General features: G+C 43.1%; 1 protein-coding gene across 3 annotated transcripts in view; it reads right to left on the reverse strand.

Moving 5' to 3' along the window:
- PIP4K2A (phosphatidylinositol-5-phosphate 4-kinase type 2 alpha) overlaps positions 1-15,304 on the reverse strand; it is an 81,002-nt gene that overhangs the window by 5,592 nt on the left and 60,106 nt on the right. For all 3 annotated transcript variants that reach the window (XM_048511344.1, XM_048511342.1, XM_048511343.1), the window contains 4 exons: positions 12,493-12,639; positions 7,730-7,768; positions 4,858-4,971; positions 1,158-1,398 (listed from right to left, as the gene is read on the reverse strand). In XM_048511344.1, coding sequence (XP_048367301.1) covers positions 1,158-1,398; positions 4,858-4,971; positions 7,730-7,768; positions 12,493-12,639 — 541 coding nt within the window. The remainder of the gene's footprint in view (positions 1-1,157; positions 1,399-4,857; positions 4,972-7,729; positions 7,769-12,492; positions 12,640-15,304) is intronic.

Genomic DNA, 15,304 nt, shown 5'->3' on the forward strand with positions numbered 1-15,304 from the left:
AATACAAGACGCTAGAGAAGTACTTCTAGATGGCCAACTACGATCCAATATAAACTCAGACTGGAAAGTATGATCACATAGATTTCATTTAATTTGCACAGACAATGGTAAGCCATTAAAAACCCCAGAAAGCCAAACTATTGTGAGTCATATTCTTTCTGTATTTGGGATAAAGCTTCACATGTAACTTGGGCAATAGTGGTAACTTTGGCTTATGAGTTCACATGAACACATGCATTTATTTATGCTGCCTGTCCACCCAGTTCAGGGTACCCAAGGCAGCAAACAGCCAGAACGTTAGAAAAAAATATAAAATGTATATAGATAAGAAAACAAACACAATTCAATAAAACACAAACACACAGCCATAAATGGGAAAGAGGGTCAATAAGGCAACACCAAACAAAACAGAAAAGCCTTCACCCATTGGCAGATCTAGCTGGGGAGGAAATTCCGTAATTTTGGTTTAACTGGGAAGGCCAGTTCTCAGGTTGACCACCATTCTCCCTCAGATGGCAGATGTGATTAAAGCACATAAATAATATTTAGAAAGGAAGCCTGGAATTGAACTTCAAGTTAACTAAGTATAAAGGGCAGAGGGAGGGGTCCAATCTTCTTTTCGGCTGCTGAAAAAGGGAGGAAGCTCCCACCTGACTACCCAGAAAGGCTATGGTGGGGACCATGTGACCTGTGTGTTTAAGAGCCATATAGTTTGGGGTCACTGCAGCAAGGAAGAGAGTTAAAAAGTTGGCTACAGCCAGCCTGAAATTAACTTATGAAATTATTTGAAAATCACAGTGAGGTTCAGTAGCCCTGGCCTCCAAAGAAAAGACAAACTCTTCCATAGTATTAAGACTATCTTTTCACAATACTGTAAATAGCAAAAAGTGGTAAAATAGCATTTTGAGTTACAGATGAATGGTTCTTCTCTGTTCTTGGACATCTAAACATATAAAAATACCATAGTCGCACATTTGGGATTCTTCTTTTAAGTTATATAAAAAACAAGGGGGTTGAGTGTAAAAAACCCCAATTATTGTGTGAAATTAACACACAGTTTGCCTTTCTGTAATCTGAATTTCTTAAAAAGCTCAGAGATTCTGATGCAGGAATCAAAGAGTCTCCTCTTTCTAAATAGGTATAGCAAAACTACTTACTTTCATGGCATTTTATTCCATAAACATCAATAGATGGATCGAATTCTCCTGGAGCCAATGGCTGAGAGCTGTTCAGTGTGTTTCCTGGACTATCTGGAGGGGTTCCTGTTGTGTGAGCGCCATCACTTTCCCCTTCCTCTTCATCATTCTCTTCACATTCCACCTCCTCTTGTTCTGCCCTTTCAACATCATGAATTCCAACCAGCAAACTGTAATCCATGAGTTTTAGCTGAGCAAGGAACTAGAGGAAAATAAAGGACAGCATCAATTACCATGGAGAACATAAAGAATCCAAGATCCAATTAAGAAAAAGCAGTGGGTCCCTCTTTCCACCCGGAAGTTTACTTCTTACTACAACCAGCTTCGATAAGTGTCCCCTTATGTCCCACGTAGGCCACTACGCTCAGCGGTGGCTGAACTGCTGGTGACCCCCGGCCCCGCGACGATGCGGCTGGCCTCGACCCGGGCCAGGGCCTTTACGGCTCTGGCCCCTGCCTGGTGGAATGCTCTACCTCCATCAGTCCGGGCCCTGCGGGACCTTGGTGAGTTCCGCAGGGCCTGCAAAACAGAGCTATTCCACCGGGCTTTTGGAGAGGCTGGCCGCGGTTTTACTGCCCCCCACTGAAACATCGGAATTGAAACTGAGGCTGCCATTCTCCATCCCTTGTTATTTCGGTCGGGCCCACTGTTGATTCTATCTGGGGCCGCCGCTCCCCCCTTTTTCCTCTTCTGGGGGGAGGGGGGGTGTGGGGGGGGGGGGGTGGGGGGGGGGGGGGGGGGGGGGGGGGGGGGGTGTGGGTGGGGGATGTGGGGGGGGGGGGGGGAATCGGGGGGGGGGCGGGGTTGGGGGGGGGGGGGGTGCAGGGGGGGGGGGGGGTGGGGGGGGGGGGGGGGGGGGGGGGGGGGGGGGGGGGGGGGGGGGGGGTGGGGGGGGGGGGGGGTGGGGGGGGGGGGGGGTGGGGGGGGGGGGGGGTGGGGGGGGGGGGGGGTGGGGGGGGGGGGGGGTGGGGGGGGGGGGGGGTGGGGGGGGGGTGGGGGGGTGGGGGGGGGGGGTGGGGGGGGTGGGGGGGGGGGGGGGGGGTGGGGGGGGGGGGGGTGTTTGGGGGGGGGGGGTTTGTTGGGGGGGGGGGCGTTGGGACTCTTTAGTTTGGAGAGGAGACGCCTGAGGGGGGAGGATTGGAAGTCTGGTACCATTATGTATGGGGTAGAAAATACTGACAGAGAGAAATTTTTCTCTCTTTCTCACAATACTAGAAACCAGGGGGCATTCATTGAAAAATGCTGGGGGGAAGAATTAGGGACCACAAAGGAAACACACTTCACTCAACGTGTGATTGGTGTTTGGAATATGCTGCCACAGGAGGTGGTGATGGCCACTAACCTGGATAGCTTTAAAAAGGGCTTGGACAGATTTATGGAGGAGAAGTCAATCTATGGCTACCAATCTTGATCCTCCTTGATCTCAGATTGCAAATGCCTTAGCAGACCAGGTGATCAGGAGCAGCAGCAGCAGCAGAAGGCCATTGCTTCCACATCCTGCATGTGAGCTCCCAAAGGCACCTGGTGGGCCACTGCGAGTAGCAGAATGCTGGACTAGATGGACTCTGGTCTGATCCAGCAGGCTAGTTCTTATGTTCTTATGTTCTTATGTTCTGAGGAAGATACTTGTTAAGTGAGAGAAGACTGAGAAGTCAGCATGAACAAGACATTTTTTTTCATGTAACTGGAGGGCAATCTTAAGAAAAGATAGACGGGAACAGTGGGACGTTGAAACCCTTCTATAGGACACATTTAGATATATGAGAGCTCTATAAATTAAAAACTGCCTTGAGACTGACACGAGGGCATGTTGATTAGTCATGTCTCAGCTACATGCAGCTGGTAGCCAGACTGTGAATAATCAAGCAGGACTTTCAAGAGAAAAGGAGGCCAGAATTTTCAGAAGAGACCGGCCCTAGAAGAAGATAGCATCTTGTAAAGAAAAAGAAAAAAAAAAGAACTCTTGCAAATGTAGCCAAAGATTAAGGAAGATATAGTTGTTGAAAATGCATTCAGACTTAAACAAGCTAGATAAATATGAATGCTGTTCATTCTTTGGAGTCTCTGCTAAACTGCTTAGCTGAAACCCCTTATCCAGGAAAAAAAAATAAACACAAACATTAAACAAAACCAAAACTCAATCCTGGCTTTCCATTATCAGCATAAGATGTCGAGCCACTTCACAATAATTGCCTACATATACCATGAATTTTTAAACTGCAGCAATGCTGCAGCAGCTACTCTGAACACAATTATGCAAGCAACCTTCTAAGAGTCTACTGTTCTACTTAAACAGCAGAAATACAATTTGACCAGCATTTCAGACACAAACCAAGTGTTTATGGTGCAATTTACCAGTTTAGAGCCTCACGAATGTCCAGGTCTTTGAGAACACAGCATCCAGCACCCTGAAAACAATTTTTCACCTAATGGCAGACCCCTGAGATTACTATTCTCCCATTTAAGAGACAAAAGAGTGACCAGCTATGTATTAAGCTCAGATTGTTCAACAATATGTAACTATGTACTCAACATGTTCTCAATCAGAATCAACACAGTTCCAAACATTCAATGTTCCACAACTGAGACCAGATGCCACCTTACATTTAATACAGATGGGCATGCAACCTAATGATACAGAGGAAATAACTGGGAACAGTGATAGATTACAATGTAGGTAGAAAACAAGCCTCAAAAACAAAGCTGGAAGGTCATATGTCTTTTCTTCCCAGGGCAGCTTCACATATGTCAAGACATGTATGTACACCTGCATCTTCTAAAGACAAGACAAGTTTATCACAGTCCTTATGCCATCAGGAAGGTCTAATAGAGATCCTCTAATACCCTTACAGTATGGAATACTTTAGGAAAGGGTGCCCAACACAGTGCCAGTGGGTGCTATGGTGTCTGCCAGCACCTTTCTTGATACCAAACTACCAAGCTGCCAGCACTTTTCCTGATACCAAATGTATTTAGAAAGTGGGTAAGGCCAGATGGCACTTTTGCCCAGACAGCCTTCTGATTGGTTGTGCAGAGTTTTTTAAAATGTTGCCTTAGCAGCAGCTTCCACCACAGCACAGAAATCATAACTGTTTAACTAAAGGTAAACTGTGGCAGCCATTTTGTGCCTGGCTCGGCCTCTTGTATAGAGTCGTACCTGGAGATCTCCGGCTATTACAACTGAACTCCAGATGACCAGGATCAGTTCCCCTGGAGAAAATGGCTATTTTGGAGGGTAGATTTTGGAGGGCATCACACCCCGCTGAGATCTTCTACTCCCCCAACTGCACTGTTCCCAGGCTCCACCTCCAAAATTGTGTGTCCCCACAACACACCATCAGAATTCTAACAGAGTCCACAGGCTCAAGGTCAGTGACCCCTGATTTTAAGGACTATGTGGCTCTCATATTATTCAAACACCAGCAAAACAACAACTATCAGTCATGGAATTCTGAGTTCTTTATCAGGGTAAACAATTTACAAAATGGTAACTCTTAAGCCCTTAAACATTTCTGCCTGAAGTATTTTGCACAGTGCGAGTATCTGTGAGGCCCAAGTTAATCATTCATCACCATGACAGGAATTATTACAGATTTGCTAATGTGGCGGGTGTTCCTGCTAAAGGTGTCATCCTTCAGGGGCCACCAAATAGCAATCTCACCTCGACATCCTTTTTAAGCTTTTCCAGGAACATCTTTTTGTTGACTTCATCAATATGTATCTTTTGACCATCGTTAATGAAGTCGTTGTCTTTGAAGGTTGGCAGTTCTTTGGCCTAAGACAAGAGACAAAAACGGAAAGGTAAGAACCGTTTCAGAGTATGCACGGAACAAAACAGGCACAGCTCGACGGCAGCAGACATGAAGTCAGAATCATCAAGAATGCAAAGCAAACGCCACAAGAGGGCATTAATGAGCTATGGCAACAGGATGCTCCAAAAGGAATAGTTTGACTCAGCACTCAAAACACACATCTGTATCGTATTTTCCCCCTACACATTAACAGTACCCTAATTGGCTTTCGTGATTGATTTGTTTACATTAAGCCAATTAGAGAACTCACAGGAAGAAAATAAAGGAAATATTGCGCTGCTTGATCTGTATTTTTTTTTTAAATATTTTATTTACCTCTTTGTCAATACTCATTGCAAGGTACAAGCACCTATTTGTCAGAATTCGAAAAAGAAATAAAGCTCCAACCACTAAGCAACCTTATGACAGCAGCTGGTCTGAAGCAATTTTATAGCAGCTCAGTTTCAACAGCAGTCCTATCAAGACACTTGTCCTAACAGGGAAGCTGCCACACTTATATAAAGTAGAAGTGGACAAATAAGCAGCTGCAAATTTATTGTGGAGAGAGCCTGGAATTCGTGAGTGAAATCAGGTTCAGACTGGAACCAGTTAGTAGACTGGCTGGAACTCTTACTGGGTAAGAGACTGAAGAATTCCTTTTGTTGGCAAGTTCCTTCCTGTGTAAGAAGCAAGGGAAATAAGTAATAGAGCAAATAAGGGAGTTTCCATGCGCTGGTCCCAGCAACAACAGCCACACAAAACAAGCAGGCTATGAAGAAGAGATGTTTCCTGTTGCAGGAGATTTAGAACAGTCTGACTAAGACTATCCAGCCAAGCACTGAGGTGTAGTAGTTAGTGTGTTGGACTAGCTAGGTTCTGGGAGACCCAAGTTCGAATGCTGCTCTGTCACAGAAGCTTATTGGGTGGCCCTGGGCCAGTTGCACACTCTAAATCTAACCTACCTCGTGGGGTTGTTGCAAGGATAAAACAGAGGAGTAATGTCTGCTGTTTTGAGCCTTAATTATGAAGAAACACAGAGTATAACTGAAGTAAATAAAGGGTCATTAAGAAAAAGATGCATCTTCAACATGTCAAACTTTATTCGTGTCAGACTAAAGTGGCAACAATTTTTAGCTCACTTCATTAAGAATATATTCTTTTGCTTGTTACTTTCTTTTGTAGGAGGTGGAATATTAATTTTAGTGTGGACTCCCTGAATAAAATTTAGTACTTGAATGATCTAGAACATGGGCCTCCTAGTGAAAGAACAGTTGGACTTGGTGGCCCTTGGGGTCTCTTCCAACTCTATGATTCTAAGTACCCAGGAGCACTTGCTGCTGCAGCTTACTCACTAGTAAAAGGCTTAGATCCCCAGAAGAGTTATAACAAAAACATGTATGTTACAATGAAGAGAACAGGAAACTATGAAAGACAGATGGCTCATGAATTCCACATTATTCTTGTTCGAGGCAAAAATCATCCAAAGCAATGATTTGGGACTTGTAAGAGCAACGTCCCTATATAACTGCAGAGGAGCAGCCATGTTGGTCTGCTGCAGCACAAATGAACAGGAGTTCTGTGGCACATTAAAAACTAGCACAGTTTAATTCTAGCATTGGCTTTTAATAGACCAGAATTCTGCCCGTGAAAATAGATGTGAGAATAAAATGTTTGCAAGTCTTGAAGATGCCTGAAGTCTGTTTATTATTACATACATTCAGGAGAGAGGAGGCAGTAGCTGTCAGAATTTGGCAGCTGTTGAAATCTACTGCTCATTTGTGAAAAAAATCAATGCCTCTCCAAGTACGTTTCAATACTTATTGGCATAAAGCAGTTTCACTAGTGCCGATATGTTATCCAGGGGAAAAATCATATAACTCTAGGTTGGTCTGGTTCTAAAGGACTGTGAACAGAAGGAAAATAATATTGGAGGTTCCATCGGCACTTCCTCTGAGTTCCTTCATGGTTATGACGAGTTCTGGAAGTGGGCATGCTTGCTTGTAGAAGCTGTCCCTCAAGCAGACCACTATCTGTGGATTTCATCAGGCTTCCCTTGCACAATGCTTCAGAGCACATTGCCATAAGGATCTTCTGGGGATCAGCTGCCTTTCAAATTCAGAAAAGCTCCAGAAACCAAATATGGCAAGAAAAACAAATGGACATGTTGATGATTTGGACTGAATTTACAGATTGGTTAAATGAAGTTGGAATTAAAGAAGAAAATTGGAAAAGAAGAGTCGACAGAATGAACCTGCTGCTGCACATTTGAAGAAAAGAGGACGGAATCTGGGGGTAGGGTGGGAAAAAAGGGATAAAATGATATAAAGGATGTACTATAATGTTGAAAAGTGATTGTAAAAATGATCCAATATATCAATAAAAAGCTATTAAAACAAATTTAGAAAAGCAGCATTTGTAGAATGACATTTTGCTTAATAAATCAAAAGGAAAGGACAAACTGACAGTGGCAGATATTTTTCCAATACTCTTTCAAAATGCTAGCTAAGTTGCATTTCTTTGTAATAGATACAATAAGCAGACAAATAGCATGCTGGGTGTCATCTTCCACCATTGGCAAGAAGAGCCCTGAGTATGTGTGGACTTTTGTTTTGAAGGCATGGCCTTTCCCAACAGACATACAGGATGTAAAGCTACAGAATAATTATGCAGAACAGTTACTATTCTGGTCTTTTTTTCAAAAAGATGAAGTTAGGCACCTAAGTAAAAATAACTTTGGCATACCTTTTCTTTGTCGCTGGCTTCTCTTGCTACTGTAGAACCCTAAAACAGACAAGTTATATCTGTAATGTGTGTTGGAACAAACATGTAAAGGTAAAGCTACTATTCAACGTGGAATTACTTTGCCAGATCCATGAGTAGGTTGTTTCTTCACATAACAAAAATTTACAAAGATAATTCAGATTATATCGTCACATATGAATATTCCAATACAATTCCATGTTAGCGCATAATTTTTAAAAAGTAAACCAATCAAGACGTTTCTGCCAGTAGCATTAAGAAACAGAGGTCTACAACTAAAGAACATACGGACTTTCCTCATCCTACTATTATCACCTTTAATTTGTACTACACATTTCTGAGGAAATATTCTTCAAGCTCTCATCTGTAAAGGGGCTGCCATCAAATCTAACTGTACCTCCTTATTGCCATTATAAAATAGTTTATCTAAGGACAATTGGCAACATACACACTAAGCAATATTAATTTATTCACTACATTGACAAGGATCCAAAGAGATGCTTAGGCAGATGAAAGGGGTTTTCCAGGGGAATGTTTGCTTTTTCCTCTGTGACCCTATTGTGCTACACCACAAACACTTCTGAAATCCCCCAATTCCCCATCGTCCCACTATGAAACTATTCCAAGGAATACATGGGCATATGGATCTTGCCCTTTTGTTAAGTATTTCAGTGTTACCTATGGATACTGTCCTATGACCCTGTATGCCACTGCATAGATAAGATTAGCATCAATACAAACAAATGTTCAAAATAGGCACTTCAGCTAATGTGCTCGGCAACATCAGTGCTTTTGCGTGAGCAGCTTCTGAGCTTAAGTTCATGTGGAGAAGTGAGGAATCAAACTCGATTCTCCAAATTAGAGTCCGCCATTCTTATCCATTTCACCACGCTGGCTCCAAGCTTAAACTCCCAGCTTGTAAAGTAACTCCTTGCTACTCTCCCCATTTGCAACAAAAACACAAGAATCTCACCCTAGTTAATGCTGGAAGTATATACTTCACTCTCTCATCTTTCCTTTCTCACTAGCCATCTATGTGCTCTAGGAGCTTGGTAGCAACGGCAGGACAAATGGTCCTCATGAAAGCAAGCATTTTGTGTTATGGAATTTACATCCCAATAAATCTGTTAATTTATTTAATTTGTACCATGTCTTTCTTCTACAATAGAAACTTCTGAATTGATTCCAGATTGTAGTCTAAGGAAACCAGTAACTCACTAAACACAGTAAAAGCTGTAGTGTGCAGAACTCTTGACATTCAATACAAAAGACTCCAAACATTTGTCTCCTCTGAGTCTCTTTCTCCCTTCTTCCTGGTGATATCTAGCCTAACATCACTACATATTGTGACATTATCGTAGAGGCCAAGGAACCATATACTATGATCTACCAACCATGTAAGGCTGGGGAAGCTGACAGTACAGTAATCAAAGCAGGTCTACTGTATACCCAGTTCCACTTGCATAAATACTAGATGTCTTTTTTTCCTCCTTCCGAAACATTTGCAGGGCACACAAGGTTGGATCCTATTACACCACAGCTGTCAAACTTGTGGCCCTCCAGATGTTACGGACTACAGTTCTCTTCATCCCCTGCCAGCATGATGCTGGCAGGGGATGATGGGAACTGTAGTCCATGACATCTGGAGGGCCGGAGGTTGACACTTATGTATTACACTCTCTCACAAAGCGGGACCTTGTGATTTACTTCCGCCAAGTTTTCTTTCACAGAAAAAGACTTCTATCATAGGAACCTTTCCTCTGTTCTGAGTTTTCCACCAACAAAGAAAGACTTTCTTCAGCGTCACAGGATCCAACCCAATGCATATTCATCAACAAATCAGGGCACTTTGCAACTGAAAGGTGAGATTCTCAATATTTCTAGTCATCTTCACGAAATCGCTGCTTTGTAGAAGCAATTTTTAAAAACCAAATTTTGAAAGAGGAAGTCACTGAGAAGAACAGCTTGGAGTGTCATCCCAAAGTAGTAACTAGTGGGGGAAGGATGAGAAATTTAGCACTGATAACAACTACATTTTTACCATATGTCCAGTTCCTTGTTTTTGTTGTTAAATGAATCCAAATACCAGTTTGCATTTGTCAGTGCAAGAATAAGCAAGTAAAAGTTTTTTTTAATTTCAAATAAATATATACAGTTAGAACTGTAGACTAGGATAACCAATTTATTTAGAAACTATACTTTCTGCCTTTCCAGAGATGGACACAGTACATAAGAACAAGCCTGTTGGATCAGACCAGAGTCCATCTAGTCCAGCACTCTGCTACTCGCAAGTGGCCCACCAAGTGCCTTTGGGAGCTCACATGCAAGATGTGAAAGCAAAGGCCTTCTGCTGCTGCTGATGCTCCCAAGCACCTGGTCTGCTAAGGCATTTGCAATCTCAGATCAAGGAGGATCAAGATTGGTAGCCATAGATCGACTTCTCCTCCATAAATCTGTTCAAGCCCTTTTTAAAGCTAATGAAGCTTATGAAGTAAAAACAACACCATCAAATCATAAAAACAACACCATACAACTTTAAAAGTTGTTTTAATATTGGGGGATACTAGCATCAATGGCAGAAGGAGCAAGAATGACTACTTGTCATTCTGTTGACTCCTGACACTCAATAATACACTACGCCAATAAACTCACATTATTTTATTTGGACTTGTATTCTGATTTTTGGTATATCAGTTTCCACTTTACAACTGCATTTAAGTCCATCTCAGAAAAATATATTTTTAAAAAAATGAAAATCCATACGTGAATGTGTAAAATATATTTCTCTTTTTCTCTGGCTAAAATAAGGCATACTGAAGGTCAGCCTGCCCTTGAGAACTGTCTGTTTAAAAGAACAGCCAGCAAGTACTGAGAAGCCTTTTACTTCACCGCATTCCTTCATGTAAGGCAAGACATGGATAGGCTGCCAGTTGCCTCCACACCCTTGCCTGCCCTCTCCCAGCCACCAAAGTGCAACCCGGCCCCGTGGGTCTGCGTGGGGTTGCTGTGTGCTCCCTCGCTCACCTTCTCCCAACCCACCCCAAGCCTTCCCATTCCACCATTCCCTCCGCCCCACGCCTTCCCATTCTACCCTCCTCCCTGCCCCAAGTGTCCCCATTGCATCCTCCCTACATTCCAAGCGTCCTCATTCTACCCTCCTCCAGCCCCAAGCCACCCCATTGCATCCTCCTCTACCCAAAGTCTCCCCAATTCCAGCCTCCCCCCCAAGCCTCCCCATTCAAGACCCCCCCCCCAGCAATTTGCTCTGCTGGCCCAGCCCAAGCCTCCCCACTTCCAAATGCCAGAGTCCAAGCTAGGCCTGACAGGGTATGGGCGCCAAGCTTCCCTCCCCGCCAGTCCAGGCAGCCCCAAAGACCAAGGCAAAGACTTACCCAGCAGCAGAAGCGAAAGATAAATTTGGGGGGCTAGACAAGAGGTGGGCCTCCCACAAGCCAGGCTGGCCCCCCGCCCTCCTCCACCCTCTATCTGGAGCACATTTTATTTTAATTTATAATGGGCTTTACTGCTAGTTAAATATATTTATCTCAGGTTAACATTTAACAGACATTTGCATAGTGTGACTTTTCAATCCCACCCATCCCCTGCTGTAGTTGAACTTACTTTAATAAACAAAAGAATCATGTTGAAGCACCAGAGAGTCACAACAGAGGCTTGCCTTAATTTGTTATGGCTGTTCTACTGGTTACCAAAAAGAAATCTGCATGCATTACAAGTTGCAGGACCCATTCGAATGCTTTAGAAATGCAATGCAGCCTCTTCATTTTGCCCTCAAATGGCTTCTACTGCAACTGTTAATTATAACTTCTCTACTTTCAAGCTAGCACACTTCTGCCAAGCCACTTCCTTTACAACACACAATGTAGCTCAAATTATCTTATTTCCATTAAAAGTATTTTGGGGGTAGATAAGCCACAAATTCTATTTTAGTAATCATACTTTAACAGAATTGTTGGTTAGATTTTAAAATATGGCAATAGCTAGTACTCAGTAGGAAATACCCAACAGATTCTGGTAGTTTTTACATGGGGACAAGTTTGGGTGGTTCCCCTGTTGCTGATGTAACTTCTCTGCCCCAGTACCCCAGAATCAGCCATCCCTCCTGGGCTTTGCAATTAAAAATTAGGCCCTAGAATAATGTTATGTCAATGTAACATTATACTAATATGCATATTAGGTTCTCGAAGTTTCCAGCTTTCACTAAAAAAGAATAAGTCTCTAAGCTCTTTCAATGCACAGATGTTACTGGGAAAGGTATATTTCTGCAATGGAAAGGGCTAGAGACTTACTCTTTTTAAAAAGAAACCTGTGATTTCAGGGAACCCGGTACACATATTGGTGAAATGTGATAACATTATAATGATATTCTAGGGCCAAAAAAAGAAGCTCTGTGGAGGCAGGGGAGGAATTGGCTGCCACAAAACAGGGTTAGAGAAAATGGCGGCCATGCAGGTGGGAAAATTTGAATTTTCCCACGCATACAGCACTTCTCTAGCCTTCACTACAATCTTCCGCAAAAATTCAGCACAAACCAGGTTTGAGAAAGACTGGAGAAAAGCCAGTGAAATGCCAGGAAATGCACCATAATGCCATGAGAAAGTTGTAGAATCTCCGTCTCCCAACAGCTTTGAACTTAGGGCAGATATTGCAGAAATGGTCTCTACATCACTTTTTCTCCCAATCAATCTGAACTACTACAATAATCATATTTTGAAAACGATGCTTACCTTTAAATCATATTTCCTATAAACAGATAAGCGATGGCTGAATACATTTCTTGTGACAATCATATATACTTCAACTCCATCCACTGTAAGCCGATACATGCCCAAAAACTGGGGAAGAAGTGTATTTCCATGACACTCCACTATAAACTAGAGACAAACAGAAGGACAGATACTGTATTAGACATTCAGTACCTACCTGACACACAGAGCAGGACATGTGTTTTTGAAGGTACATAAAAGTGACAGATAAAAAGAATACAAGATTCAGACACATCACTTCACTTAGAGAAGATATGTACTGCAAGTAAACACTTAAAGAGGTTTCTACAGCACCCTCTCTCCTCCACTATTATGCAGACTGTGGATCGTGCCGCAATAAAAACTACATTTTGAGAAGGCTCTTCAATACAGAAACGAAATGTGAAAACAGACTTCAAATATATTTGGAATCTCTTTGGTTGGTTCACCAACGCCTGTTTTTCTTACGAACATTTTAGACTCCACATAACCTACCGATTCCCTTCTCTGCTAGTTCTCACCTCAAATCTGCACCTCATGATTACACAGTTCACTTCCAGCAGGTAGAAACTATGTACTTTCACTTCTAAGATCTCAGCATTGCCTCACAAAAAAGGATGTCCGCCTTGGAGCCTGCCACCTGCAGATATATGGGAGCTATCAAAACAGGTATCATGCCTTGGGACAACTAGCAGATTAAACACAATGCATAGTATGCAAGAATTTGGCTTGTTTGCACTAAAAAAAAAAGATATGTTCTTAACATATTAATCTACGCATTTAATACTTTTTATTTTAGGTAATGACAAGGCAAATTATATCAGGACTTTTATGGGGTCTCAGAAGAGTACATGCACATAGAAGACATTCAACTCCTCCTTTCAGCAGTAGCATCCTCAAAAGTTAGGAGCCTTCCAGCATCCCATGAGCTGCAAGGGACTGCACCCCAACCGCCCCCCCCCCCGCTCCAGCATCCCATGAGCTGCAAGGGACTGCACCCCAACCCCCCCTGCTCCCCCCTCCCCCCGCTGATGCCACCTCTCCAAATCTCTGGAGTTCTTTCCATGTACACTTAGACTGAGTGGAGTTTACCCATCTAACCATAAAGAATCACAGTGAACACTCCACTTCCTGTTCTACTACTGACAAAGATGCAAGAACATAACAAAGATTTATTGAATGACGAAGGCTGACATTGTTTCTGCTGATGCAATAATCACAGGCAGAAAATACACTTTGGAATCTGATGTAAAGGCAGGCATTTACGTACTGCAGAAAAAGTCCCTGAAATATGTCACTACATCCCTGTACAGATAAATATTATACTGACAGCCAGTGTGGTGTAATACTCGAGTGTGCCAGACAATGATCTGGAAGATCCAGGTTTGAATCCCCACTCCTCCACCCAGTGGCGTAGCACCAATGGGACCGGGGGGGGGGGAACGCCCCAGGTGGAGCCACAGTGGGGTCATGGCTGGGCTGTGGCGGGACCATTCTGGGGCGGGGGCGGCAGGGGCACAGGGCGTGCATGCACCCTGGGCACAGTTTCCCCTCGCTCCACCCCTTCCCCCACCCCATTCTGCAGAAGTTCTTGGGTTACCTTAGGCCAGGGGTAGGGAACCTGCGGCTCTCCAGATGTTCAGGAACTACAATTCCCATCAGCCTCTGTCAGCATGGCCAATTGGCCATGCTGGTAGGGGCTGATGGGAATTGTAGTTCCTGAACATCTGGAGAGCCGCAGGTTCCCTACCCCTGCCTTAGGCACATACTCAGCCTAACCTACCTTACAGGGTTGTTGTGAGGATAAAATGAAGAAGAGCTGAATGATGTAAGCTGCTTCAGGTCCCCATTGGGGAGAAAGAATATAAACAAATAAATGCACAGTACTATAAATCTAGTTACTTTGGGCATCATAATAGTGTACCATGCTTAGAAGGAGTACCAGTGTAGAAATATTTCCTGCTTGGGAATCATAAAATCCTAAGATTAACAGGGTAATAGGCTAAACAGTTATAGAAGAGAGAAAGCATGGAAATGTCCTGGAAGAGGATTTAGTTTCTTACGACATGCAACATTATTTGAGTATCATTTGATGTAATATCTGTGAAGCATCTGATACATTTGCTACAGGACTATATATTTTATTTACTAATGAGTCAAGTTTAGATCAAATTAATTGCTGCTTACAAAACAGGGGCTCCGATTAATCCCATAAATATGCTTATACTACTCAATAATTCAGTCTGCTAATTCTCTTTATTGTACAAATAGCAGTACTAAAGAGCACTTCAGTTTGATCTAAGGTCCTATATCACAACTAACACAGTAACTAGGTTTTCAAGGTTAATCACCTCATGCTCTCTGGCAAATGAATCTACACTTTGCAGTCCTGTGTATCCGTCTGCCAGAGTGGGTAAGAAGGGTGCCTTCATTGACAACACATAGGAAGGCGTGCAAACTAGTTTTATTCCAGAGAGTATTTGGTGGAAGGTGATTTTTTTTTCACCAGCAAATTTCTCTGTGAGTTAGCTGAATTATATGTTTTAATCCTTGGGCGTTTGCATGTTTTAGCCTAAAAGCTTTTACATTGTTAACACTGGGCAATGGTTTTATTGGGCAATATGTCCTTGCCACTTGGGTGCCGCATTATTGTTGCCCCCTGCCCCCTTTGAAGGAGTGTGTGTCTGAGACTGACGAGCATGTTGTTGGAGTAGCTTTACAGAAGAATCAGAGTTCTTCCCATGCCAAATTCAATTAAGGATGGGGCAGAGGGAAAGAGTTCCTTAAAAACAGA

This window comes from Sphaerodactylus townsendi, linkage group LG11 (genome assembly GCF_021028975.2).
Source record: "Sphaerodactylus townsendi isolate TG3544 linkage group LG11, MPM_Stown_v2.3, whole genome shotgun sequence".
Lineage (NCBI taxonomy): Eukaryota > Metazoa > Chordata > Lepidosauria > Squamata > Sphaerodactylidae > Sphaerodactylus > Sphaerodactylus townsendi.